Source organism: Sinocyclocheilus grahami, unplaced genomic scaffold (assembly GCF_001515645.1).
Source record: "Sinocyclocheilus grahami isolate Dianchi unplaced genomic scaffold, SAMN03320097.WGS_v1.1 scaffold716.1, whole genome shotgun sequence".
NCBI classification, from domain to species: domain Eukaryota; kingdom Metazoa; phylum Chordata; class Actinopteri; order Cypriniformes; family Cyprinidae; genus Sinocyclocheilus; species Sinocyclocheilus grahami.
In genome coordinates, this window is record NW_015505895.1 from 364,441 (window position 1) to 391,812 (window position 27,372).

At 38.5% G+C, this 27,372-nt stretch overlaps 3 protein-coding genes across 3 annotated transcripts in view; 1 reads left to right on the forward strand and 2 right to left on the reverse strand.

The window, feature by feature from the left end:
- Nucleotides 1-14,209, forward strand: part of stau2 (staufen double-stranded RNA binding protein 2) — a 167,243-nt gene extending 153,034 nt beyond the window's left edge. The window contains exons 15-16 of the mRNA XM_016244403.1: nucleotides 1,863-1,969; nucleotides 13,120-14,209. Of these exons, the coding sequence (XP_016099889.1) occupies nucleotides 1,863-1,956 (94 nt within the window). The 3' untranslated portion in view covers nucleotides 1,957-1,969; nucleotides 13,120-14,209. The remainder of the gene's footprint in view (nucleotides 1-1,862; nucleotides 1,970-13,119) is intronic.
- LOC107560245 (retinol dehydrogenase 10-A-like) lies at nucleotides 7,756-10,877 on the reverse strand. The gene is made up of 4 exons (XM_016244372.1): nucleotides 10,710-10,877; nucleotides 9,619-9,764; nucleotides 9,154-9,285; nucleotides 7,756-9,063 (listed from the first exon to the last, which is right to left on the reverse strand). Exons 1-4 carry the CDS (start codon nucleotides 10,875-10,877, stop codon nucleotides 8,940-8,942), a joined length of 570 nt encoding a protein of 189 aa, XP_016099858.1. The 3' UTR covers nucleotides 7,756-8,939.
- Nucleotides 14,210-19,894: 5,685 nt separating the features above from the next.
- Nucleotides 19,895-27,372, reverse strand: part of rdh10a (retinol dehydrogenase 10a) — an 11,646-nt gene continuing 4,168 nt past the window's right edge. Inside the window, exons 3-6 of the mRNA XM_016244404.1 lie at nucleotides 22,851-22,949; nucleotides 21,760-21,905; nucleotides 21,293-21,424; nucleotides 19,895-21,202 (exon numbers count right to left, since the gene is read on the reverse strand). Coding sequence (XP_016099890.1) covers nucleotides 21,079-21,202; nucleotides 21,293-21,424; nucleotides 21,760-21,905; nucleotides 22,851-22,949 — 501 coding nt within the window. The 3' untranslated portion in view covers nucleotides 19,895-21,078. The remainder of the gene's footprint in view (nucleotides 21,203-21,292; nucleotides 21,425-21,759; nucleotides 21,906-22,850; nucleotides 22,950-27,372) is intronic.

The following is a 27,372-nucleotide window of genomic DNA, read 5'->3' on the forward strand; positions in this document are numbered from 1 at the left end:
ATATTATAAAATGGCCGATCGTTTCGCTGGATAAGACCCTTATTCCTCGGCTGGGATCGTGTAGAGCCTTTTGAAGCTGCATTGAAACTGCAGGTTAGTCCTTCAACATGTTGGCCACCATTGAAGTCCATTATATGGAGAAAAGTCCTGGAATGTTTTCCTCAAAAACCTGCATTTCTTTGTGACTGAAGACAGAAAGACATGAACATCTTGGATGACATGGAGCTGAGTAAATTATCAGGAAATGTTTATTCTGTAAGTGAATTAATCCTTTAACTACGTATATATGTTCTAGCTTGTACTATTCTGGATGATGTTTGAAACTTTGTATTGCTAGCACGTCTTGTGTTATGGCCTCTTCTTGTGTTATTGCGTCTTGAATTGTGTGTTATATTCATTTTTAGATAAAAAACATCTGCTAAAACGTCTGTAAATGTATTCATCAAGTCATTTTATGTGGTCTTTAGATAGTACACAATCACACACACAGTATAGTAAATATCAGTGGCAGGTGGAGCTCCTCTCTGATTTTGAGCTGCAGAGACAGACAAGATTTGTCCTTTAAATGTCACCGTCTGAAACCTGTTAGCTCATTTCACTTAATGACTAAGAGAGAGACACACACACGTACCGTACACACTGGCTGAGCTTATCATTTTCACAGAAACACATGCACACAATATGAATTTTCCTTCACTTCCCCAATCTCTCCACCCGCAGTGGAAACCCTCACGCCACTCCACTCCATGTCTTTGCATGATCTTTATCCTCCTGTAATCAGAGGGGTTGCTGTGGGAGTAATGAATCTCTGTCATATCCGTGATGAACAGAGCACTGGAGAATGAAATACGAGTATGGAAATGATAGACACACCAGAACGGAAATCTCACCAACCTGTTCAATAATATTTTCATAGTAGGTGTGCCGTAGGAAAAGGTTAAAGAAATGTTTATTTACAGTGGCTTTGGCTTCTCAGTCATGAGCTAGAACAGAACAAAGAGGAGAAACTACCCTGTTCAACAGCCCAATATGGGTCACAATGAAAGGGGCTGATGGGAAGGAAGAAACATTAAGATCCATGTATCTGTACATCACTGCATTACTTTATATAATTTACATATGCATTACCGTTCAAAAGAGTGTTTGATCAATAGTAAAAACAGTGAAATATTATTACAATTCAAAATAACTGTTTTCTATATTAACATATTCAAATATAATTTATTCCTTTGATGCAAAGCTGAATTTTGAGCAGTCGTTACTGTCACATGATCCTTCAGGTGCTCAAGAAACATTTTATTATTATTATTATCAATGTTGAAAACAGTTGTGCTGATATTTTTGTGGAAACTGAGATACATTTAATTTCAGGATACTTTGATGAATAGAAAGTGCTTTACTATCACTTTTGATCAATTTAATGCATGTTTGCATACTTGAAAGAAATTGTAATTTCTTAAAAAAAAAAAAATACTGACCCCCCCAACTTTTGAACAGTAGTGTTCATTATTAAATATTAACTTAAAATATAATTGTATAGATAATGATAGAGCCAAAAACATATTTCTTAATGCATTTTTTGTTTTCATTTATTAATCATAAGTATTTATAAATCAATTATTATTCATACATTTTTTATTAGAGATTTTATGTATAATTCTGTATTTTTATATTTTATATTTATATTATTTTTGCATTATTTACTACAACATCAATGGAAAGCTTATTTATTCTTATTTATTATGACTGGTTTTGTGGTCCAGGGTCACATTTTATGTTTGTATTATTATTACTTTATTATTATTTTAAATGCAGTGGTGGTCGATCATATTCATCTTCCTTTGTTCCTGTCCGTCTTGCAGACAAGTGAAACGTCTAGCTGAGAGGACGGACAGCAAACCGACTAACTCAGGCACCACTGCTCAGGACTGCAAGGATTCAAAGGCCGTCGTCTAGGAGCTGAACCCACCCCCCGAAAGCCCCCACGACCGCCGAAGAGCGTTTTTCTCTTCCTTGAAGATGTACGGTGTAATAACAGACATGTCAGTTTCTTACGATGCAGTAAAATCACATCAGTTCATGTCGAAACTGTTGGTGTCTGTGGTCTTCTTAACCATTTCTTTTTACATGTTTTAAAATGTGCAAAATCCTAAACATTTTTTAATATTTCCAGGTTTAAATGGGAAAAGAAAATCTTAGATATTCAGTTGTATTAAATGCATAATGTGTATCTGTGATATCGAACACGAGTTCTTAAAGGGACAGTTCACCCCAAAATGAAAATTGTTATTTACTCACCTTCCGCTTGTTCCAAACCTGTATGAGTTTGTTTCTTCTGTTAAACACAAAAGAAGATATTTTGAAGATTGTTGGTAACCAAACAGTTGACAGTAGCCATTGACTTCCATAGTATTTTTTCCCCCATGCCTAATATCTAAAAAAAACAAACTCATTCAGGTTTGGAACAACTTAAGGATGAGTAAATGATGTCAGAATTTTCATTTTTGAGTGATCTATCCCTTTAAGATCATGTTCTTTGTAACTACACAACCATGTTTTCATATTTTCTTGGCAACACATGGGTATGAATTAAAAACCATATGCTCAAGCATATGGCGTAGTGCTGTGTCATACCTAAAGGAACTTTAAGACTCAGTAACACATGAACTTTCATCTATGAGTCTTTCAGCCGTTGCAACACAGCAGTCTAAAAATAGATCCATACTATGAGTCCATTTAGTATCACCAAGGAACCGGTCATTCATTCATAGTCCGAGGAATGAATGATCCCTGCCATATAAATCCAAGCTTAACAATTGGAAAAACAAGTCTGTTACTGAATGTGTATTCACATTAAGCGAAATTTCATTGAAATCTGCAAGGGTAAATCTTGGTAAATTTAGCAAATGTATCGCAACATGCTAAAAACACTCTTAGCACCTTTACAATTGTAGAGCAACATGCCATTTAGAATCCTAGCAAATGTATTTGCAATTCCCTAAAAACACTCAGAACACCTTAGCAAAAGAACAGCAACATGCTAAAAAATATTCCCTGATAGCACACGTACATCATGGAGATGTCTATTTGCAGTCTATCTGCAAAACATTTTTTTTTACAAGTGTTTGCTCATCTGCAATACGTCTATAGGATGTTTCCTATCAGATGTCAAATAGACGTTTAGAAGATGTCTTTAAGATTTTTATGATTTAGAATTTATGTAAAACTGACATCTTAAAGGGATACTCCACCCCAAAATGAAAATGTTGTTATTAATCACTTACCCCCATGTCGTTCCAAACTCCTGAAAGCTTTGTTCATCTTCGGAACGCAATTTAAGATATTTTGGTTGAAAACCAGGAGGCTTGTGACTGTCCCAATGACTGCCAAGTAAATAACACTATCAAGGCCCAGAAAAGTATGAAAGACTTCGTCAGAATAGTCCATCTGCCATCAGTGGTTCAACCGTAACGTAATGAAGCGACACGAATACTTTTCGTACGCGAAGAAAACAAAAATAACGACTTTATGCAACAATTCGTCTCCTCTTTGCATCACTGTAGCGCCATTATGGAGAATATCCGCTGAACGCAAGCAGCGTACGCTCTTCTGTGTCAGCCGCGTTGCACGGATGTGCAGTTCTCGTTCAAATCAAAGCATAAATACACGTAGAAAATGTATCCTTGTGTCGCGGCTGACACAGAATAGCGGACGCTGCTTGCGTTCAGCGGATATTCTCCATAATGGCGCTACAGTGATGCGAAGAGACACAGAGGAGACGAATTGTTGAATAAAGTCATTATTTTTGTTTTCTTCGCGTACAAAAAGAATTCTTGTCACTTGCCAGTCAATGGGACAGTCACAAGCCTCCCGGTTTTCATCCAAAATATCTTAAATTGTGTTCCGAAGACGAACGAAGCTTTTACGGGTTTGGAACGACATGGGGGTAAGTGATTTTGGGGTAGAGTATCCCTTTAAAGATGTCTATCAGATGTTTGTACACAGCAGATGCTTTCCAGACGAAGAGATCTTTAACACATCTTGCTAACGTACGTGTGCTATCTGGGCTGTAACAACAGTAATGCATTGAAAACACTCAGTACATCTTAGCAAAACAACAGTAATGTGCTAAAAACTCTTAGAACACCTTAGCAAATATATAGAAAAGTGCTAAAAATGTTCAGAACACCTTAAAGCAGCTCTATGTAACTTTTGGCGCTCTAGCGGTTAATAAACAGAACTGCACATATCCCACGGAAAAACATTCCAACCGGACAACCGGAGCTAAGTTTATGTCTATGGCGATTCACGCAGGTATGTGTTACTCCGCAGTGGTGATGACCCGACCAGGCTACCAGGCTACAAATATAAGTACTTATTATAAGTGTACAATAACACAGAAAAAGTTACATAGTGCTGCTTTAACAAGTGTTGTTCAACAAAATGTTAAATATACAGCAACATGTTAAAAACACTCAGATGACCTTAGCAAATGTTTAGCAACCCCCGAACACATTAGCAAATGCATAGCAATATGCTAAACTTGCGATGCCTTTGCAAAAGAATTGCAATGTGCTAAAAACACTCAGAATATCTTAACAAAAGAATAGTAATGTGCTAAAAAAAACGCTTAGAACGCCTTAGCAAATGTATAGCAAGGTGCTAAAAACACTCAGAACACCTTAGCAATCATACAGCTACCCGCTAAACAGCGCTTGTTATCAAATGTATAGCAACATGCTAAAAACACTGGGCACTTTAACGAATGTTTAGCAACTCCCTAAAAACATTGCAGTATGCTAATTGCAGTATGCTAAACTCGCAACACCTTAGCAAAAGAATAGCAAAGTGCTAAAAACAAATACTATAGCAATAGCAATGCATTAAAATGACTCAGACCATCTTAGCAAAAGAATAGTCATGTGCTAAAAACACTTAGAACACCTATGTAAATGTATATTAAGGTGCTAAAATCACTCAGACTACCTTAGCAAAACAATAAGAATGTGCTAAAAACCAGTCAGAACGCCATAGCAAATGTGTAGCAACAGTTCACAAACACCCTAGCATTGTGGTATCGAGTTTTGTGCAAACAAGCCATTCAAATTTCTTAAAAGTTAAACATTAGTTCAATTTGATGAACATTAGTTTTTTGATTAGTTTCAATTCAATGTTGATTGAATGAGTGTCCTGTGGGTCATGAAGAAACGTATCGTACATCAATGAGACAGCCTTTGTAATTATTACTATCAATTACAGCTATTTTAGTGTGGAAGTCCACTGAATATGATTACTTTAAAAACCACATTCAGATTGGGGAAGAAGGAGCTCATTATGAAGGCTAATGGATTCACTGTTGTTGCCTGTCCTTGTAAATGACCTCTTTCTCCCATTTGTTAAATATATTCATGTACCGATAATCATTTAGCACATTATGAATAGTTTTACGTGCCAATATCCCTGAAATGCAACAAGATCATGTTTTACCTTTAATGAATAACTGTGGATGAGGTTAAATATGTCATCCTTCAAATGTTATGCCGTGGAAAGCTACTAAAAATCATCACCAATGAGAATTGCGCTGTCCCGTTTGACCCATATAATGCTGTTAACTCAGGCTTTCTTTGCTATAGGGCAACGCAGTTCATTGATTTTTCCACCAGAATTAATTATCGATCTTTTAAAGCTAAATTAGTGGTTATGTCACTCTGCTGAGTGAAAGGAAAAAGAAATCCATTTGTATGTGCAAAAGAAACATTTCATCCTGTGTTTTCAAAGCTGTGAATTTCTGCCATTGTGAAGCTTAATTATTTTCTTAGTGGGGAGTTGCTTCAGTAGACTGGTCCTATCTTGACAATTACTGCAACTGCAGGTTTTGATGTGTCAATATTTCCCTGTCTCTGTATTAACACTAATCTCTTGGTACGGACCATCAGTCAGGCCAATTAATCCAACTGAAACACCTCCACTGCTGGCTACTGACGTCAGTTGCTTTAAGATCAGTGCTTTTCAACACTTGAAATCCATTGGCTGCCCAAAGAGCTGCATGTCTGCAGTGCCTCTTGCTATGGGTTTGTGAATGACTGACCTATGATGAAGTTTCTGAAATGGAAACATTTCCTAGTTCAGTGGTCTAAGTCAGTGGTTCCCAACCCTGGTCCTGGAGGCACCCCAACACTGCACGTTTTGCATGTCTCCTTAATCAAACACACCTGATTCAGGTCATCAGCTCATTAGTAGAGACTCCAAGACCTGAAATTGGAGTGTCAGAGAAAGGAGACATGCAAAATGTGCAGTGTTGGGGTGCCTCCAGGACCAGGGTTGGGAACCACTGGTCTAAGTAATTGAAATCTCAGTTGTTAGTTTTGCAGGTCAAAATGACCCAAACTGGTTTTAATACAATTCCTCAAAATTATAACTCTTAGAATCTCTTCTGTTCACCACGGCTCGATCAAAAATACAGTAATATTTTGGAATATTATTAGTTTAAAATTAAATATTTTAATACATTTTTAAATACAAGTTATTCCTATGATGCAAAGCTGCAATTTTTAGCAGTCATTACTCCAGTCTTCAGTGTCACATGGTCTTTCAGAAATCATTCTAATATGCTGATTTTGCTGCATGATTTGGGGTCAGTAAGATTTATTAAAATAAATAGATTTTAAAAAATCCACACACTACACTAAAAAATTACACTAAAATCCATGCCAGCATTCAATTCTTAGCTTGCCATTTTCAAATAAAGGATTTGGATGTTGACTGGTGCTCTATTATACAGTATGTTATTGACATTCATTAGGCGGTGGTTACAAAGCAGAGATCTGAAACTATTCAGCTGTGCAAAATTTCAAGATCATTTGTGATTTATAACTGAAACGGAGGCATACGCACGTACGTTTTTTTGTGCATACGTTCGTCCTCTGAATCACACGTATGCACATTTGAGAAATGGTTGTAAGATCAAATGTAGGACATTTCCTTCTGAACATTTTATAAATGAGGCCCGATGGTGTTAAGAATGGCACGCCCTCTTATTCATTCATAGTCTTCACTCACTCAACATGTAATAGATCTGTCATATTTGGAAAAAAAAAAAGTTTTTGTGATTTTGCCAACCTTTAAAAATGGAAAGGTTAGCAAAAGTTATCACTATGAGTAGGTTGATCTCTTATGAAACACTCAAGCTGTTGCTGAACTGTTCTGTAAGTATGAGGCATGGTCATTCATAAGCTTAGCAATAGAGGACAGGCCTTTCTTCCTGTGATGCAGTTCCCCTTTAAGTAAACTCACTTCACAATCCCTTTCACAACTACAGATAATAGGCATTTTGAGTTGAATGGAACATCTGAGTCAAACAATTCTAGTGCTTACTCCTCCAAAATCCCTCCCATATGCTGTGTGATGCACAATAACGCTGCTGTGAGAACAGTACAGTAAGTGTAGTTCTCCTCTGTGAGCTTTCACTTCCAGCATCTCATGTCACTCGCTCCTGTGGAAGTTATTATAGGGATGCACTCAGGAATTTATTTACTAGAAAAGTTGGCAAATACTAAAACCAAGACTCTCTGTGCCAAGTTTCTCAGGAATTTCTGGTATTTTGCTGTTGCTGAGAGTCAGGCTTATGAAAAGATGTTGAGGTAAAGATTAATACACAAAAACCAACAAATAATCTAAATCATTTTATTAATTTAAGTTAGACAGACACTAAACATTGGAACCATGTTGGGTGCTCTTCTATAGAGCACTCTTTAGGAAAGTTACAAAAAAAAGAGTATGTCATACTGTTAACAAACGAAAAAAAAAAAAAATGAAGAGGTAGAGATTTTAGGCTCATCACAGTCGGTGAAAGGCGCCTATTGGAATGTAGTTTAAACTCATGTGTTCTGTCCTTTTTTGCCTAAACATACATCTGTGAAAACATTTCAACGGTCCAGGTTTGAATACACAAAAAGGAAAAACATTAAGTTAATGTGTCTGTACATCAAAATTGCATTATATTCAGATTATAATAAAAAAATAGTTACTGACTAAAACTGGTAGATTACACGAATTTGAAATGTGATGCAGTTTTTAAAATGAGTCAATTATGAAAAAGAAAAAAAATTGTTCTGTAACAAAAAAAAATAAAATTCAGTTAATTCACAAGTTCAAAATGGGCCAAGTAAAACTAAATATAACCTTCAGTGACACAAGAAAACCAAGCAATGCCTACTGATTGACCAACTCGCTCATACATTTACATATGCAAAATACCATAAGCCTCTAGATTATAGAGTAAAAAAATACACTCCCTTCCCACCAGCAGCTGGAAACAGACCAGCGTTTTACCCACTTGTACTTCTCATGACGTCAACAAAGAGAAATGTGGTGGGGGAAACAATGCTAAATATTTCATCTAAAACATCACATGGTTCATAACTGGACCCTTTCGGACACATGAGCCGCTGCCTTTAAATGGATCGGTTTGGGGAACGGAGTGGCATGGTGCCACGCTGAACTATGTAGATAATGTTGGCAGTGTAGAGAAAAGTAAATACAGTGCATGTCTACACACAAACAAAACAAAAAAAGTGACGAGAATTTACTGTTCATACAGTAACATACTGTATAGTTTCACAAAGACGCTAGAAAATGCTGGTGACTACATTACGTAAATGGTTAATTACATGTATGATTTCAAAACTATTGACAGTATATAGATGGATGGTTTCATTAAACAAACCTTTAAAAAAGACACAAAACATAAATCAACAAATAAATCCTTAGTGTAGTACACAGCTTTCTTTGTTCCAGAGGAACAATATGGTAAACCTTTGCATCTGCCAAATGCAAGTGCACCAGTCTAAATGCAGTCTTTTCACTTCCTTCTACCCTCTCAGTGGTCTTATCCTCATGCGGGTTAGAAATGTACCCTTGTGGGTTAGAAACGGCGCCCTCTAGATCCCGTTCTTGGCCTCGTTGTTGTTCATCGCCTCTTTCCTCTGAGCCAGGAAGGGGTACATGCACTTATCTGCACCCAGGAACCGGTACATGCACACGATTGCTTCGAAGGGCAAAATGCTGTAAAAGCCAAAACAAATGGGAGAACATTACTTCTGATTGCTCTGACAATCTGGAGGCATTTCAAAGTCCAGTTTTAGGACTACTCACCTTTTCATAAAGTTGACCATGTATACAATGCGAGGCGTGCAGATCATGGGCTGGTCTGTCAGGATGGCCCTCATGGACTGTTTCACACAGAACTCTGGTCTCAATGGAGGGAGAAATGGCTCGATCTCTTTCCTGACCCGCCCAGGCGAAAGAAAGGAAGGGAGAGAAGGAGAAAACATGATGATTAAGAGTCGTCTTTGTTTAATAAAGTCAGCCCAAAGTGCTTCGCCAGTCAGAGCAAGTCATTACTGAGTGGAAACAGATCCAGCATGCACCGTCTATTCAAGTGGAAGCCCCTATTGTGTGCATGAAAACCCAAGCTGACAGTGACATGAGGCCACAAGCAAAGCTACCCTGACTGTTGTTAAGCAAGGTCTACTTGAACTAGATACGCATTGTGTCATTCACTCTTTTAGTGGCCATCTGAAACCTAATCATGACATTTGGACAGCTCCTTTCTTTTACCTTATTCTGCATCCTCTGAACATGCCCGTGTCCACCAGGTAAGGACACACCAGCGTCATCTTTATACCGTCCTTCTCCGAAGCCTTGATTTCATGGCTCAGGGACTCGTGGAAGCCGATGGCACCGAACTTGCTAGCGCAGTAATCCTGAAATCGAGAGGAAATGGAGTTTAGTGAAGCTTCCCGAGGCGGTTTTCCTGTAATAGCGCGGGAGCGCTGGGATCTACCGTTTCATTAGCATTCTTCTGTCGTGTATGGAGTATAGGTAGAGCGGAGCGGGAGGGTTTTGATGTGGTTTACAGTGGATGGGATCTTCAAAATGGAGTGGGCAAACACAGATGCGTGTAGATAAACACTCTGGAATAAAGGAGCTCATGGCGGCTCAAGTCACTCCAATAATGCAAACCACAAAAAGTTACATTCAAGCAAACATAATAGGTCAGACAGTGTGACAGGGCTTCTGAGACCCTTTGAAGAGAGAGTAAAGATGAGGGCTTGTAAAATAGAAGTGCACGTACAGCTAACAAAACTAAAAAGGTCATGTTTCCCCAAAAGGCTGATGGGAAAATGACACCAATTTGGGCAGCAGTGAAAGAAGAGGATTGTATATGTACCAGACTCTTAACCTTCAAGAGATCCCTCAAATACACAGGCTGGATTAACGGATTAAAAGTTACTTTTTAGGTGCTGGAATAGCCTAAAAAGTTACTTTAATCTATTAAACCAGTCTGTTTTTTCTTTAATGGCCAATCTATAAATCGACTGTTAGTTCAAAAACTTGTCAGATTTCAAAAAGTACAGGTACATGTGTATGTTCTATGTACTGTACGTATTGGAGTTTATATAAGTGTATATCACAGCATGTGTGAAACCCCAGTGCATCATGGGAAATTTGTCTCTGCGGCAGGTAGGCCCAGTGAAACCACTGAGCATCTTTCGGCGTTAGTGTGCTCCTTAATTGGCGTGGAACGCTAGGCGTGCTGTGCGCCGCGCCGAATTTTCATGCCATAGCGAGCCAACGTGCGGAGACTCTCCAAACACGCTCTTTTTCAGTCTGCCAATAGATTTATGTGATGGATGCAATGTACTAACCTCCACACCAGCTGTGCTGAAAAGGCCCAGTGAACTGGCAACTGTCACAATGTGGCCATGGTTCATCTCTAGCATCTTGGGAAGAAATGCCTTGGTGGTCTGGAAGAGGAAGAGAGAGAGAGAGAGAGAGAAGGGGGGGAACAAAGTTATTTTGCGGTTGCTGCTCATCTCTGCCAAAGCCCTTTGATCCGTTTTTTTTTTCCTCCTCCCCGACTAATAATTCACTGAGACTAAACACTCATCTCCCTCATCCTGCTGGGGGAGTTTAGAAACACAATTCCATTGCAGTCTTAAAGGCCATTTACAGGGAGCTTGCTTTCCACATGCACTTAGGAGATTAATTTATGTACAGCTCAATTTGTTTAGGTAGTACTGGTTTTCGAAAAGTTTTCATTTCTGACATGGAGGTTTAACTTGGATGAAAAGCAAACTACTTTAATGGATGAAATAGCACTCCAGACCTTGGGGTGGTTTCGTATTGGTCTGAACTGGCTTATTAAAATGGTGAAAAGACCACTTGCAAGTTCACAACAAGTGGTTTGTCTGTGGTTTCCTCTTTTCCCACAAGCGGGTTGGTCCCAAGAGTGGCATCTCAGTATCAAGTGCACAAAGCCTGAGCGGCGTACTCACTCACCACTGTCACCACAATACAGCTAAAGACCACAACAACACCGCTGTAGGTCAACAAAGACGGGAAACAAACACCACCTTTTTAACCTGGATCAAGCATTAGCATTGGAACAATTTAAGGAATAGTTCACCTGAAAAATCATTAATGACTTCTGAAATTGTAACAAAGAAACTAAAATGCAAGTGTAACCAACGTGATGATCACAGAGTCAAGGAGTTAAACTTGTAAACCAGATCAGAACGAATCTTTTAGGTTTGTAAACCATACTGAAAATTGCCAACTGAAAACAACAATTAAATGAAGCTTGAAATTACTTGAGTTAAAGGAAATGACAGTTTTCTTTTTTGGGGTAAACTACCCCTCTAGGTTTAAAATGTAGAAAAATTAAACAACTTGTAGTTAGCTTGCACTATCTGAACACCGCTGGACTAGATTTGTTAACTTTTTTTTCAGCTGCTCTGACATCCTGCCTGCCTGTTATTGACTGTTTCTTTCATGCAATGAATCAGTGTCATCGTCCACTTACGCCCGATCCTGGCTGGACAAAAGACAGAGTGAATAAAAACCACACATGCCTCGTCTTCCATTCTCTTCAGACCCAGGGGAAGTGAAGTGAGGGGGTGGACACAATAATGATGAAAAACATGACCAGCGTCATCCATTTACGGCTTTCTTAGAGAAGACTTGCTGTACAAGCCCCACAGAACTGCCTGTGGTTTTATAGTCAATCCTACATGGAGCACGAAACATGCTATGAAAAAAAAAAAAAAAAATTATTATTATTATCAATGTTGAAAACAGTTGTGCTGATATTTTTGTGGAAACTGAGATACATTTAATTTCAGGATACTTTGATGAATAGAAAGTGCTTTACTATCACTTTTGATCAATTTAATGCATGTTTGCATACTTGAAAGAAATTGTAATTTCTTAAAAAAAAAAAAATACTGACCCCCCAACTTTTGAACAGTAGTGTTCATTATTAAATATTAACTTAAAATATAATTGTATAGATAATGATAGAGCCAAAAACATATTTCTTAATGCATTTTTTGTTTTCATTTATTAATCATAAGTATTTATAAATCAATTATTATTCATACATTTTTTATTAGAGATTTTATGTATAATTCTGTATTTTTATATTTTATATTTATATTATTTTTGCATTATTTACTACTTGTGACCCTGGACCACAAAACCAGTCTTAAGGCGCTGGGGTATATTTGTAGCAATAGCCAAAAATACATTGTATGAGTCAAAATTATAGATTTTTCTTTTATGCCTAAAATCAGTAGGATATTAAGTAAAGATCATGTTCCATGAAGATATTTTGTAAATTTCCTACCGTAAATATATCAAAACTTAATTTTTGATTAGTAATATGCATTGCTAAGAACTTCATTTGGACAACTTTAAAGGCGATTTTCTCAGTATTTTCATTTTTTTGCACCCTCAGATTTCAGATTTTCAAATAGTTGTATCTCGGCCAAATATTGTCCTATCCTAACAAACCATACATCAATGGAAAGCTTATTTATTCTTATTTATTATGACTGGTTTTGTAGTCCAGGGTCACATTTTATGTTTGTATTATTATTACTTTATTATTATTTTAAATGCAGTGGTGGTCGATCATATTCATCTTCCTTTGTTCCTGTCCGTCTTGCAGACAAGTGAAACGTCTAGCTGAGAGGACGGACAGCAAACCGACTAACTCAGGCACCACTGCTCAGGACTGCAAGGATTCAAAGGCCGTCGTCTAGGAGCTGAACCCACCCCCCGAAAGCCCCCACGACCGCCGCTGCATCCTTCTACACGTGTCAACATGCAATATGGTGGATGTGTCCCATGATACGAAATGACAAAAAATGCATTCTTTGAGTCTATGTGAAGACAACACTATCTTAACACAACATTTATTTACTCTAGAGTTAACTAAAAATAACAAGTAAGTGAACTTAAAAAAAATAGATACAAATGTAATGCATGGTAATGTTAAAAAAATCAAGGGAAATTTCCCCATTTATTAGATGTTTGAATATTATTTTCACCTTGCCTCCAAGTGATATGGATTTAAACAGGCTTATGTCATGCCATTAGTATAAAAAACATTATTGGGGAAAACAAAGTTGTGTATCTTATTTGGGGGGTTATTATTATTTTCTTTTTCTCTTTAGTCTATGAATAATAATGCTTGAGTATTTAAAGATTAACCAATGCCAGTGCTGTGAAGTCGTAGTTGTTGTCTTCATATATAGTCACCCAGCTTACCGTGAATGCTGACATAAAGCATTCATCTATCTATATGGATGTATATGACTTGTAGAATATCATATGCAGAGGAAAAGAAAAACATATACTATGAGTATAAACCAATGGATAAAACTGATGCTAGAGGTCAACAGCACAGGATCACCTATGATACAGCTGATCCATAGTGTCCAGTTGAACAAACAACCCTATTGCCTTCTATAACGCTCCTTGAAATTAGAATTTCGTTAAAGATTCTTGACAGAAACACAAGAGGCCCTGAATAATGATCTACAGGTACGCCTCTTAAGCGAAGTCCTGTTTGATGATTGTTTTCTTCTCCCTTCAGTTTTGTCCAGCACATCTACACCTATGTTGTGTGTTGTATTGACTCGATACATCAACTGAGTGCTTTTAAGGACTGCATTCTGGAGAAAAGAGAGGTTGTGATCAATAGAGACAGGCTGTCTTTTCAAAACGGTCGAGTCGTAAAACAATTATCTGAAGCTGGTAACTCGCTGGAAGAGCGTTTTTCTCTTCCTTGAAGATGTACGGTGTAATAACAGACATGTCAGTTTCTTACGATGCAGTAAAATCACATCAGTTCATGTCGAAACTGTTGGTGTCTGTGGTCTTCTTAACCATTTCTTTTTACATGTTTTAAAATGTGCAAAATCCTAAACATTTTTTAATATTTCCAGGTTTAAATGGGAAAAGAAAATCTTAGATATTCAGTTGTATTAAATGCATAATGTGTATCTGTGATATCGAACACGAGTTCTTAAAGGGACAGTTCACCCCAAAATGAAAATTGTTATTTACTCACCTTCCGCTTGTTCCAAACCTGTATGAGTTTGTTTCTTCTGTTAAACACAAAAGAAGATATTTTGAAGATTGTTGGTAACCAAACAGTTGACAGTAGCCATTGACTTCCATAGTATTTTTTCCCCCATGCCTAATATCTAAAAAAAACAAACTCATTCAGGTTTGGAACAACTTAAGGATGAGTAAATGATGTCAGAATTTTCATTTTTGAGTGATCTATCCCTTTAAGATCATGTTCTTTGTAACTACACAACCATGTTTTCATATTTTCTTGGCAACACATGGGTATGAATTAAAAACCATATGCTCAAGCATATGGCGTAGTGCTGTGTCATACCTAAAGGAACTTTAAGACTCAGTAACACATGAACTTTCATCTATGAGTCTTTCAGCCGTTGCAACACAGCAGTCTAAAAATAGATCCATACTATGAGTCCATTTAGTATCACCAAGGAACCGGTCATTCATTCATAGTCCGAGGAATGAATGATCCCTGCCATATAAATCCAAGCTTAACAATTGGAAAAACAAGTCTGTTACTGAATGTGTATTCACATTAAGCGAAATTTCATTGAAATCTGCAAGGGTAAATCTTGGTAAATTTAGCAAATGTATCGCAACATGCTAAAAACACTCTTAGCACCTTTACAATTGTAGAGCAACATGCCATTTAGAATCCTAGCAAATGTATTTGCAATTCCCTAAAAACACTCAGAACACCTTAGCAAAAGAACAGCAACATGCTAAAAAATATTCCCTGATAGCACACGTACATCATGGAGATGTCTATTTGCAGTCTATCTGCAAAACATTTTTTTTTACAAGTGTTTGCTCATCTGCAATACGTCTATAGGATGTTTCCTATCAGATGTCAAATAGACGTTTAGAAGATGTCTTTAAGATTTTTATGATTTAGAATTTATGTAAAACTGACATCTTAAAGGGATACTCCACCCCAAAATGAAAATGTTGTTATTAATCACTTACCCCCATGTCGTTCCAAACTCCTGAAAGCTTTGTTCATCTTCGGAACGCAATTTAAGATATTTTGGTTGAAAACCAGGAGGCTTGTGACTGTCCCAATGACTGCCAAGTAAATAACACTATCAAGGCCCAGAAAAGTATGAAAGACTTCGTCAGAATAGTCCATCTGCCATCAGTGGTTCAACCGTAACGTAATGAAGCGACACGAATACTTTTCGTACGCGAAGAAAACAAAAATAACGACTTTATGCAACAATTCGTCTCCTCTTTGCATCACTGTAGCGCCATTATGGAGAATATCCGCTGAACGCAAGCAGCGTACGCTCTTCTGTGTCAGCCGCGTTGCACGGATGTGCAGTTCTCGTTCAAATCAAAGCATAAATACACGTAGAAAATGTATCCTTGTGTCGCGGCTGACACAGAATAGCGGACGCTGCTTGCGTTCAGCGGATATTCTCCATAATGGCGCTACAGTGATGCGAAGAGACACAGAGGAGACGAATTGTTGAATAAAGTCATTATTTTTGTTTTCTTCGCGTACAAAAAGTATTCTTGTCACTTGGCAGTCAATGGGACAGTCACAAGCCTCCTGGTTTTCATCCACAATATCTTAAATTGTGTCCCGAAGACGAACTAAGCTTTTACGGGTTTGGAACTACATGGGGGTAAGTGATTAATGACAAAATTTTCATTTTGGGGTAGAGTATCCCTTTAAAGATGTCTATCAGATGTTTGTACACAGCAGATGCTTTCCAGACGAAGAGATCTTTAACACATCTTGCTAACGTACGTGTGCTATCTGGGCTGTAACAACAGTAATGCATTGAAAACACTCAGTACATCTTAGCAAAACAACAGTAATGTGCTAAAAACTCTTAGAACACCTTAGCAAATATATAGAAAAGTGCTAAAAATGTTCAGAACACCTTAAAGCAGCTCTATGTAACTTTTGGCGCTCTAGCGGTTAATAAACAGAACTGCACATATCCCACGGAAAAACATTCCAACCGGAGCTACTTCTCTAAGTTTATGTCTATGGCGATTCACGCAGGTATGTGTTACTCCGCAGTGGTGATGACCCGACCAGGCTACAATAGTCCAAATATAAGTACTTATTATAAGTGTACAATAACACAGAAAAAGTTACATAGTGCTGCTTTAACAAGTGTTGTTCAACAAAATGTTAAATATACAGCAACATGTTAAAAACACTCAGATGACCTTAGCAAATGTTTAGCAACCCCCGAACACATTAGCAAATGCATAGCAATATGCTAAACTTGCGATGCCTTTGCAAAAGAATTGCAATGTGCTAAAAACACTCAGAATATCTTAACAAAAGAATAGTAATGTGCTAAAAAAAACGCTTAGAACGCCTTAGCAAATGTATAGCAAGGTGCTAAAAACACTCAGAACACCTTAGCAATCATACAGCTACCCGCTAAACAGCGCTTGTTATCAAATGTATAGCAACATGCTAAAAACACTGGGCACTTTAACGAATGTTTAGCAACTCCCTAAAAACATTGCAGTATGCTAATTGCAGTATGCTAAACTCGCAACACCTTAGCAAAAGAATAGCAAAGTGCTAAAAACAAATACTATAGCAATAGCAATGCATTAAAATGACTCAGACCATCTTAGCAAAAGAATAGTCATGTGCTAAAAACACTTAGAACACCTATGTAAATGTATATTAAGGTGCTAAAATCACTCAGACTACCTTAGCAAAACAATAAGAATGTGCTAAAAACCAGTCAGAACGCCATAGCAAATGTGTAGCAACAGTTCACAAACACCCTAGCATTGTGGTATCGAGTTTTGTGCAAACAAGCCATTCAAATTTCTTAAAAGTTAAACATTAGTTCAATTTGATGAACATTAGTTTTTTGATTAGTTTCAATTCAATGTTGATTGAATGAGTGTCCTGTGGGTCATGAAGAAACGTATCGTACATCAATGAGACAGCCTTTGTAATTATTACTATCAATTACAGCTATTTTAGTGTGGAAGTCCACTGAATATGATTACTTTAAAAACCACATTCAGATTGGGGAAGAAGGAGCTCATTATGAAGGCTAATGGATTCACTGTTGTTGCCTGTCCTTGTAAATGACCTCTTTCTCCCATTTGTTAAATATATTCATGTACCGATAATCATTTAGCACATTATGAATAGTTTTACGTGCCAATATCCCTGAAATGCAACAAGATCATGTTTTACCTTTAATGAATAACTGTGGATGAGGTTAAATATGTCATCCTTCAAATGTTATGCCGTGGAAAGCTACTAAAAATCATCACCAATGAGAATTGCGCTGTCCCGTTTGACCCATATAATGCTGTTAACTCAGGCTTTCTTTGCTATAGGGCAACGCAGTTCATTGATTTTTCCACCAGAATTAATTATCGATCTTTTAAAGCTAAATTAGTGGTTATGTCACTCTGCTGAGTGAAAGGAAAAAGAAATCCATTTGTATGTGCAAAAGAAACATTTCATCCTGTGTTTTCAAAGCTGTGAATTTCTGCCATTGTGAAGCTTAATTATTTTCTTAGTGGGGAGTTGCTTCAGTAGACTGGTCCTATCTTGACAATTACTGCAACTGCAGGTTTTGATGTGTCAATATTTCCCTGTCTCTGTATTAACACTAATCTCTTGGTACGGACCATCAGTCAGGCCAATTAATCCAACTGAAACACCTCCACTGCTGGCTACTGACGTCAGTTGCTTTAAGATCAGTGCTTTTCAACACTTGAAATCCATTGGCTGCCCAAAGAGCTGCATGTCTGCAGTGCCTCTTGCTATGGGTTTGTGAATGACTGACCTATGATGAAGTTTCTGAAATGGAAACATTTCCTAGTTCAGTGGTCTAAGTCAGTGGTTCCCAACCCTGGTCCTGGAGGCACCCCAACACTGCACGTTTTGCATGTCTCCTTAATCAAACACACCTGATTCAGGTCATCAGCTCATTAGTAGAGACTCCAAGACCTGAAATTGGAGTGTCAGAGAAAGGAGACATGCAAAATGTGCAGTGTTGGGGTGCCTCCAGGACCAGGGTTGGGAACCACTGGTCTAAGTAATTGAAATCTCAGTTGTTAGTTTTGCAGGTCAAAATGACCCAAACTGGTTTTAATACAATTCCTCAAAATTATAACTCTTAGAATCTCTTCTGTTCACCACGGCTCGATCAAAAATACAGTAATATTTTGGAATATTATTAGTTTAAAATTAAATATTTTAATACATTTTTAAATACAAGTTATTCCTATGATGCAAAGCTGCAATTTTTAGCAGTCATTACTCCAGTCTTCAGTGTCACATGGTCTTTCAGAAATCATTCTAATATGCTGATTTTGCTTCATAATTTGGGGTCAGTAAGATTTATTAAAATAAATAGATTTTAAAAAATCCACACACTACACTAAAAAATTACACTAAAATCCATGCCAGCATTCAATTCTTAGCTTGCCATTTTCAAATAAAGGATTTGGATGTTGACTGGTGCTCTATTATACAGTATGTTATTGACATTCATTAGGCGGTGGTTACAAAGCAGAGATCTGAAACTATTCAGCTGTGCAAAATTTCAAGATCATTTGTGATTTATAACTGAAACGGAGGCATACGCACGTACGTTTTTTTGTGCATACGTTCGTCCTCTGAATCACACGTATGCACATTTGAGAAATGGTTGTAAGATCAAATGTAGGACATTTCCTTCTGAACATTTTATAAATGAGGCCCGATGGTGTTAAGAATGGCACGCCCTCTTATTCATTCATAGTCTTCACTCACTCAACATGTAATAGATCTGTCATATTTGGAAAAAAAAAAAGTTTTTGTGATTTTGCCAACCTTTAAAAATGGAAAGGTTAGCAAAAGTTATCACTATGAGTAGGTTGATCTCTTATGAAACACTCAAGCTGTTGCTGAACTGTTCTGTAAGTATGAGGCATGGTCATTCATAAGCTTAGCAATAGAGGACAGGCCTTTCTTCCTGTGATGCAGTTCCCCTTTAAGTAAACTCACTTCACAATCCCTTTCACAACTACAGATAATAGGCATTTTGAGTTGAATGGAACATCTGAGTCAAACAATTCTAGTGCTTACTCCTCCAAAATCCCTCCCATATGCTGTGTGATGCACAATAACGCTGCTGTGAGAACAGTACAGTAAGTGTAGTTCTCCTCTGTGAGCTTTCACTTCCAGCATCTCATGTCACTCGCTCCTGTGGAAGTTATTATAGGGATGCACTCAGGAATTTATTTACTAGAAAAGTTGGCAAATACTAAAACCAAGACTCTCTGTGCCAAGTTTCTCAGGAATTTCTGGTATTTTGCTGTTGCTGAGAGTCAGGCTTATGAAAAGATGTTGAGGTAAAGATTAATACACAAAAACCAACAAATAATCTAAATCATTTTATTAATTTAAGTTAGACAGACACTAAACATTGGAACCATGTTGGGTGCTCTTCTATAGAGCACTCTTTAGGAAAGTTACAAAAAAAAGAGTATGTCATACTGTTAACAAACGAAAAAAAAAAAAAATGAAGAGGTAGAGATTTTAGGCTCATCACAGTCGGTGAAAGGCGCCTATTGGAATGTAGTTTAAACTCATGTGTTCTGTCCTTTTTTGCCTAAACATACATCTGTGAAAACATTTCAACGGTCCAGGTTTGAATACACAAAAAGGAAAAACATTAAGTTAATGTGTCTGTACATCAAAATTGCATTATATTCAGATTATAATAAAAAAATAGTTACTGACTAAAACTGGTAGATTACACGAATTTGAAATGTGATGCAGTTTTTAAAATGAGTCAATTATGAAAAAGAAAAAAAATTGTTCTGTAACAAAAAAAAATAAAATTCAGTTAATTCACAAGTTCAAAATGGGCCAAGTAAAACTAAATATAACCTTCAGTGACACAAGAAAACCAAGCAATGCCTACTGATTGACCAACTCGCTCATACATTTACATATGCAAAATACCATAAGCCTCTAGATTATAGAGTAAAAAAATACACTCCCTTCCCACCAGCAGCTGGAAACAGACCAGCGTTTTACCCACTTGTACTTCTCATGACGTCAACAAAGAGAAATGTGGTGGGGGAAACAATGCTAAATATTTCATCTAAAACATCACATGGTTCATAACTGGACCCTTTCGGACACATGAGCCGCTGCCTTTAAATGGATCGGTTTGGGGAACGGAGTGGCATGGTGCCACGCTGAACTATGTAGATAATGTTGGCAGTGTAGAGAAAAGTAAATACAGTGCATGTCTACACACAAACAAAACAAAAAAAGTGACGAGAATTTACTGTTCATACAGTAACATACTGTATAGTTTCACAAAGACGCTAGAAAATGCTGGTGACTACATTACGTAAATGGTTAATTACATGTATGATTTCAAAACTATTGACAGTATATAGATGGATGGTTTCATTAAACAAACCTTTAAAAAAGACACAAAACATAAATCAACAAATAAATCCTTAGTGTAGTACACAGCTTTCTTTGTTCCAGAGGAACAATATGGTAAACCTTTGCATCTGCCAAATGCAAGTGCACCAGTCTAAATGCAGTCTTTTCACTTCCTTCTACCCTCTCAGTGGTCTTATCCTCATGCGGGTTAGAAATGTACCCTTGTGGGTTAGAAACGGCGCCCTCTAGATCCCGTTCTTGGCCTCGTTGTTGTTCATCGCCTCTTTCCTCTGAGCCAGGAAGGGGTACATGCACTTATCTGCACCCAGGAACCGGTACATGCACACGATTGCTTCGAAGGGCAAAATGCTGTAAAAGCCAAAACAAATGGGAGAACATTACTTCTGATTGCTCTGACAATCTGGAGGCATTTCAAAGTCCAGTTTTAGGACTACTCACCTTTTCATAAAGTTGACCATGTATACAATGCGAGGCGTGCAGATCATGGGCTGGTCTGTCAGGATGGCCCTCATGGACTGTTTCACACAGAACTCTGGTCTCAATGGAGGGAGAAATGGCTCGATCTCTTTCCTGACCCGCCCAGGCGAAAGAAAGGAAGGGAGAGAAGGAGAAAACATGATGATTAAGAGTCGTCTTTGTTTAATAAAGTCAGCCCAAAGTGCTTCGCCAGTCAGAGCAAGTCATTACTGAGTGGAAACAGATCCAGCATGCACCGTCTATTCAAGTGGAAGCCCCTATTGTGTGCATGAAAACCCAAGCTGACAGTGACATGAGAGGCCACAAGCAAAGCTACCCTGACTGTTGTTAAGCAAGGTCTACTTGAACTAGATACGCATTGTGTCATTCACTCTTTTAGTGGCCATCTGAAACCTAATCATGACATTTGGACAGCTCCTTTCTTTTACCTTATTCTGCATCCTCTGAACATGCCCGTGTCCACCAGGTAAGGACACACCAGCGTCATCTTTATACCGTCCTTCTCCGAAGCCTTGATTTCATGGCTCAGGGACTCGTGGAAGCCGATGGCACCGAACTTGCTAGCGCAGTAATCCTGAAATCGAGAGGAAATGGAGTTTAGTGAAGCTTCCCGAGGCGGTTTTCCTGTAATAGCGCGGGAGCGCTGGGATCTACCGTTTCATTAGCATTCTTCTGTCGTGTATGGAGTATAGGTAGAGCGGAGCGGGAGGGTTTTGATGTGGTTTACAGTGGATGGGATCTTCAAAATGGAGTGGGCAAACACAGATGCGTGTAGATAAACACTCTGGAATAAAGGAGCTCATGGCGGCTCAAGTCACTCCAATAATGCAAACCACAAAAAGTTACATTCAAGCAAACATAATAGGTCAGACAGTGTGACAGGGCTTCTGAGACCCTTTGAAGAGAGAGTAAAGATGAGGGCTTGTAAAATAGAAGTGCACGTACAGCTAACAAAACTAAAAAGGTCATGTTTCCCCAAAAGGCTGATGGGAAAATGACACCAATTTGGGCAGCAGTGAAAGAAGAGGATTGTATATGTACCAGACTCTTAACCTTCAAGAGATCCCTCAAATACACAGGCTGGATTAACGGATTAAAAGTTACTTTTTAGGTGCTGGAATAGCCTAAAAAGTTACTTTAATCTATTAAACCAGTCTGTTTTTTCTTTAATGGCCAATCTATAAATCGACTGTTAGTTCAAAAACTTGTCAGATTTCAAAAAGTACAGGTACATGTGTATGTTCTATGTACTGTACGTATTGGAGTTTATATAAGTGTATATCACAGCATGTGTGAAACCCCAGTGCATCATGGGAAATTTGTCTCTGCGGCAGGTAGGCCCAGTGAAACCACTGAGCATCTTTCGGCGTTAGTGTGCTCCTTAATTGGCGTGGAACGCTAGGCGTGCTGTGCGCCGCGCCGAATTTTCATGCCATAGCGAGCCAACGTGCGGAGACTCTCCAAACACGCTCTTTTTCAGTCTGCCAATAGATTTATGTGATGGATGCAATGTACTAACCTCCACACCAGCTGTGCTGAAAAGGCCCAGTGAACTGGCAACTGTCACAATGTGGCCATGGTTCATCTCTAGCATCTTGGGAAGAAATGCCTTGGTGGTCTGGAAGAGGAAGAGAGAGAGAGAGAGAGAGAGAGAGAAGGGGGGGAACAAAGTTATTTTGCGGTTGCTGCTCATCTCTGCCAAAGCCCTTTGATCCGTTTTTTTTTTCCTCCTCCCCGACTAATAATTCACTGAGACTAAACACTCATCTCCCTCATCCTGCTGGGGGAGTTTAGAAACACAATTCCATTGCAGTCTTAAAGGCCATTTACAGGGAGCTTGCTTTCCACATGCACTTAGGAGATTAATTTATGTACAGCTCAATTTGTTTAGGTAGTACTGGTTTTCGAAAAGTTTTCATTTCTGACATGGAGGTTTAACTTGGATGAAAAGCAAACTACTTTAATGGATGAAATAGCACTCCAGACCTTGGGGTGGTTTCGTATTGGTCTGAACTGGCTTATTAAAATGGTGAAAAGACCACTTGCAAGTTCACAACAAGTGGTTTGTCTGTGGTTTCCTCTTTTCCCACAAGCGGGTTGGTCCCAAGAGTGGCATCTCAGTATCAAGTGCACAAAGCCTGAGCGGCGTACTCACTCACCACTGTCACCACAATACAGCTAAAGACCACAACAACACCGCTGTAGGTCAACAAAGACGGGAAACAAACACCACCTTTTTAACCTGGATCAAGCATTAGCATTGGAACAATTTAAGGAATAGTTCACCTGAAAAATCATTATGACTTCTGAAATTGTAACAAAGAAACTAAAATGCAAGTGTAACCAACGTGATGATCACAGAGTCAAGGAGTTAAACTTGTAAACCAGATCAGAACGAATCTTTTAGGTTTGTAAACCATACTGAAAATTGCCAACTGAAAACAACAATTAAATGAAGCTTGAAATTACTTGAGTTAAAGGAAATGACAGTTTTCTTTTTTGGGGTAAACTACCCCTCGAGGTTTAAAATGTAGAAAAATTAAACAACTTGTAGTTAGCTTGCACTATCTGAACACCGCTGGACTAGATTTGTTAACTTTTTTTTCAGCTGCTCTGACATCCTGCCTGCCTGTTATTGACTGTTTCTTTCATGCAATGAATCAGTGTCATCGTCCACTTACGCCCGATCCTGGCTGGACAAAAGACAGAGTGAATAAAAACCACACATGCCTCGTCTTCCATTCTCTTCAGACCCAGGGGAAGTGAAGTGAGGGGGTGGACACAATAATGATGAAAAACATGACCAGCGTCATCCATTTACGGCTTTCTTAGAGAAGACTTGCTGTACAAGCCCCACAGAACTGCCTGTGGTTTTATAGTCAATCCTACATGGAGCACGAAACATGCTATGAAAAAAAAAAAAAAAAACCTTGAGCCAAACACAACAGAGCCCCTTCCAGAGGCCTTCAATGATAACACCATTTATAAACATGCCCAGTAGAAAAAAGACCATGGCCACACTTGCGAATGGTACTATCTTGCACGGTTTTGTGCGCATTTCACACCTCTGCCAGCCGTCTTAACATGTTGTTGAAATATGGCACTGGAATCTCTCAAATTCACTTCCACTGACTTCACTTCCATGAGGCAGGCCAGTCGTGCGATTGAGCGCTGCGGTCCACATGCTACGCATTTAATCCCTGACGTTAACAGTAAACTGTGTATTTTTCCAGTGCATTAAGTGTAAAATTGCCCTTAATATTCATCTCATTGTGTTGGTAGGTGGGTGGGGGGGTTCCTTCAAGGGAGCAGACTTGGACCAGTTTGAAGCTGCACTCGTGCCTTGCATGCCAAACTGATGGTAAGTATGCGTGCAAATGAAGCATTAGGATAGATTGGGCCTGTGGTGCGCACATGCTAACATCTTCTAAACACTGCAGTCTACAGTATTAAAATTTGATTTGGAAAGTTTGGACTATGTGCCGCTTCCAATGAGACAGACTATCATGATAAAAGACAAAAAGTCACGATTCAGGCAATCGAAAGTATGTTCTTGCATCAAGTGGTGAAATACTTACTCTTGCTTCAAAACTTGAAGCCATTTAACTAGCTCAGTGTAATCAAAGCCATCAATGAAAATGTAATGTAGAGAACTAGAGACATGTATTAACATGGGAAGGCATTACAATGAATTGTTGGACAAGGACACCATATAAGTCATACCATGTATTCAATCTACATTTACCTTGTATGTAGCAAATACTTGCTGGTAATGTTGGGTTTGATTTTGGTCAAATAACTGGTCTGGTAATCAACTCAATGTTGCCAATTAAACCCAACATTTCCAGTCTATCTTCTTAACTATTGTGGAGTTTGACTGGTCAGGCAGCTAAACTGGTAATGTTGGGTTTGATTTTGCTCAAGTAACTGGGCTTGACCAAATCAAATCCAACATTACCAGCTCAGGCCCTTGACCATTAGTCTGTCAACCCATAACCTCTGAACTTTCACAAATGAGCAGAAATGGCTAAGAGTCTTTGTAAAAACCCAATCTGCTATGGAATGAGGGGGCCGCCACTGTGGGCATGGCCTTGCTGACCTCTCAGACACAAAATGTGTGAAACCGAACAGAAGTTCATGTCTTAATTCATAGCTTCCGTAATTGCTTCTCAGCGCCTGAGTTTACGCTAAATTAACTTCCAACAGCAGAGAGCTTCCTTGGCCCTTGCAGTGGTTCTATGCCTGTTGTGCTCTCTAATTGATACAAGCTCAAGTACATCGCTCCTCACAAAGCTCTTCACAGCTGCCGTGTCAGCCTGGATTAGTGCTAATGTTTGACCAGTAGGAATATGCACAAATATTGTCACACAGAAAAGCCCAGATGGCCGTTAATTAAAAGAAAGTGGACCGACCCGAGAAATGTAGCAACGCATTGGCCAGAATGTACAACCCTCAAACTCTGAATGCCCAGAGAAAATGAAGTGGGGGCTAATTGATATGCTGTTACTATATTGCCAATGTCTCATTAAAATGGGGGACGGATCTATGGAATCAAAATGAACTCTGAAGTAGTTTAACCTAACTCAAATAAGCCAAATCAAGCCATCGGTGAATCTTGTTGGCCGGGAGCTTTGCAAATATAAGCAGCCCCAAGTCCAATAGCAGGTACAGGTGCATTGGCCTTGAGCAAGACCATCTAAAACTACTCAAGTAAGACCCTTCTGCCTGGCTGCTCCCTTTCTCCTGGTCTAGTAGGAATGCAGGCTGGAGAACTTGGCTCCTGTCATTTGGCATCTTGTCAAGCTGATCCCTAGACAAGAAAGCAATTGTCACATAAGTGGGTCAGGCAGCAGCTCCCCATTACCAACAAGCTTGTGTACAAGACTCTTTCCCTTGATGCTTTTCTCTAGGGACAGCCCTGAGTCTTTTGCTTCAGCCATGCTCACTTAGCAACTAGGAGGCTTTCACGGACACCACTGCGTCCAGGTGTGGAATGTGCTGCTCACATATCGCCTATTATGGGGTCAGCATCACAGAGAAAGAGAGAAGCTTATTCCATTCAGCTCTCCAAATCTAACTAGGCACTAAATTTGGTCATTTGCATCACTTAAACTGTTCAAGTACCAGTCAGTCCGCCACAGTGCCACTCCGACTTAGCAGAGGGCTTAGCAGAGAACTTACTGGTCCTGGGACTCAAATGCAGCTGTAAGTATTGAAAGAGCACCGCTCTGAGATAATGGCCTCACTTCCTGTTGGCTCCTCCAGTTTTGTTGCATTCCCACCATGCTATCCAACAAAATAAAGATGATGTCCATCTGGAGTTTACCCTTTCTGCCTTAAGAGTTTCGAAACACAGTGAACCGTTGAAATGAGGGCGCTGAACCGGCTGCCAGGTCATGTTTGAGACTCTTTAAGAGGATGATATGGACCTGTTGTGAAGACAGGCTTAAGAGACTTCACTATGGCCAGAGAAAAGAAAAATTTTAAGAAATTAAAACTATTTGGAATGCAGTAGCTTTAATCTGGAAAAATACCATACAGTTAATGGAATAAACAAATATCTGAAAGCAAAAACACGCATCAGCTTTTGCGATTTATTCTCCATCCAGCATTGAAAAAATGGCACGTCATGGAGAGATTAAAGACCCTATGAAATGGCTTAATCGCAGTTTCCTTGCCTATATTGTCACATATGGCCAGGACATATTAAGCATGTTGTAGTATTTTTATAATATCAAATACAGATGCAATAAAAAAAAGCCACAATTTTTTTTGAAAACATTTTAAAATGGATTTCATAGGGTCTAAATGAATGAAAAAGAAATACATAAAACATATTACTTTAAGTGTGGCCAAACAAGCTCAAAAACACTTTAATTTAAAAGGGCAAAAAAAAGAAAAGGAAATGAGTCAATTTTAAATATATATATATATATATTATATTAGTTATTTATTTAAAATGGACTCTTAATATATGGATGTATCTATGCAAGTATGCATGCATGCATGTGTGTGTGTGTGTGTGTGTATATATATATATA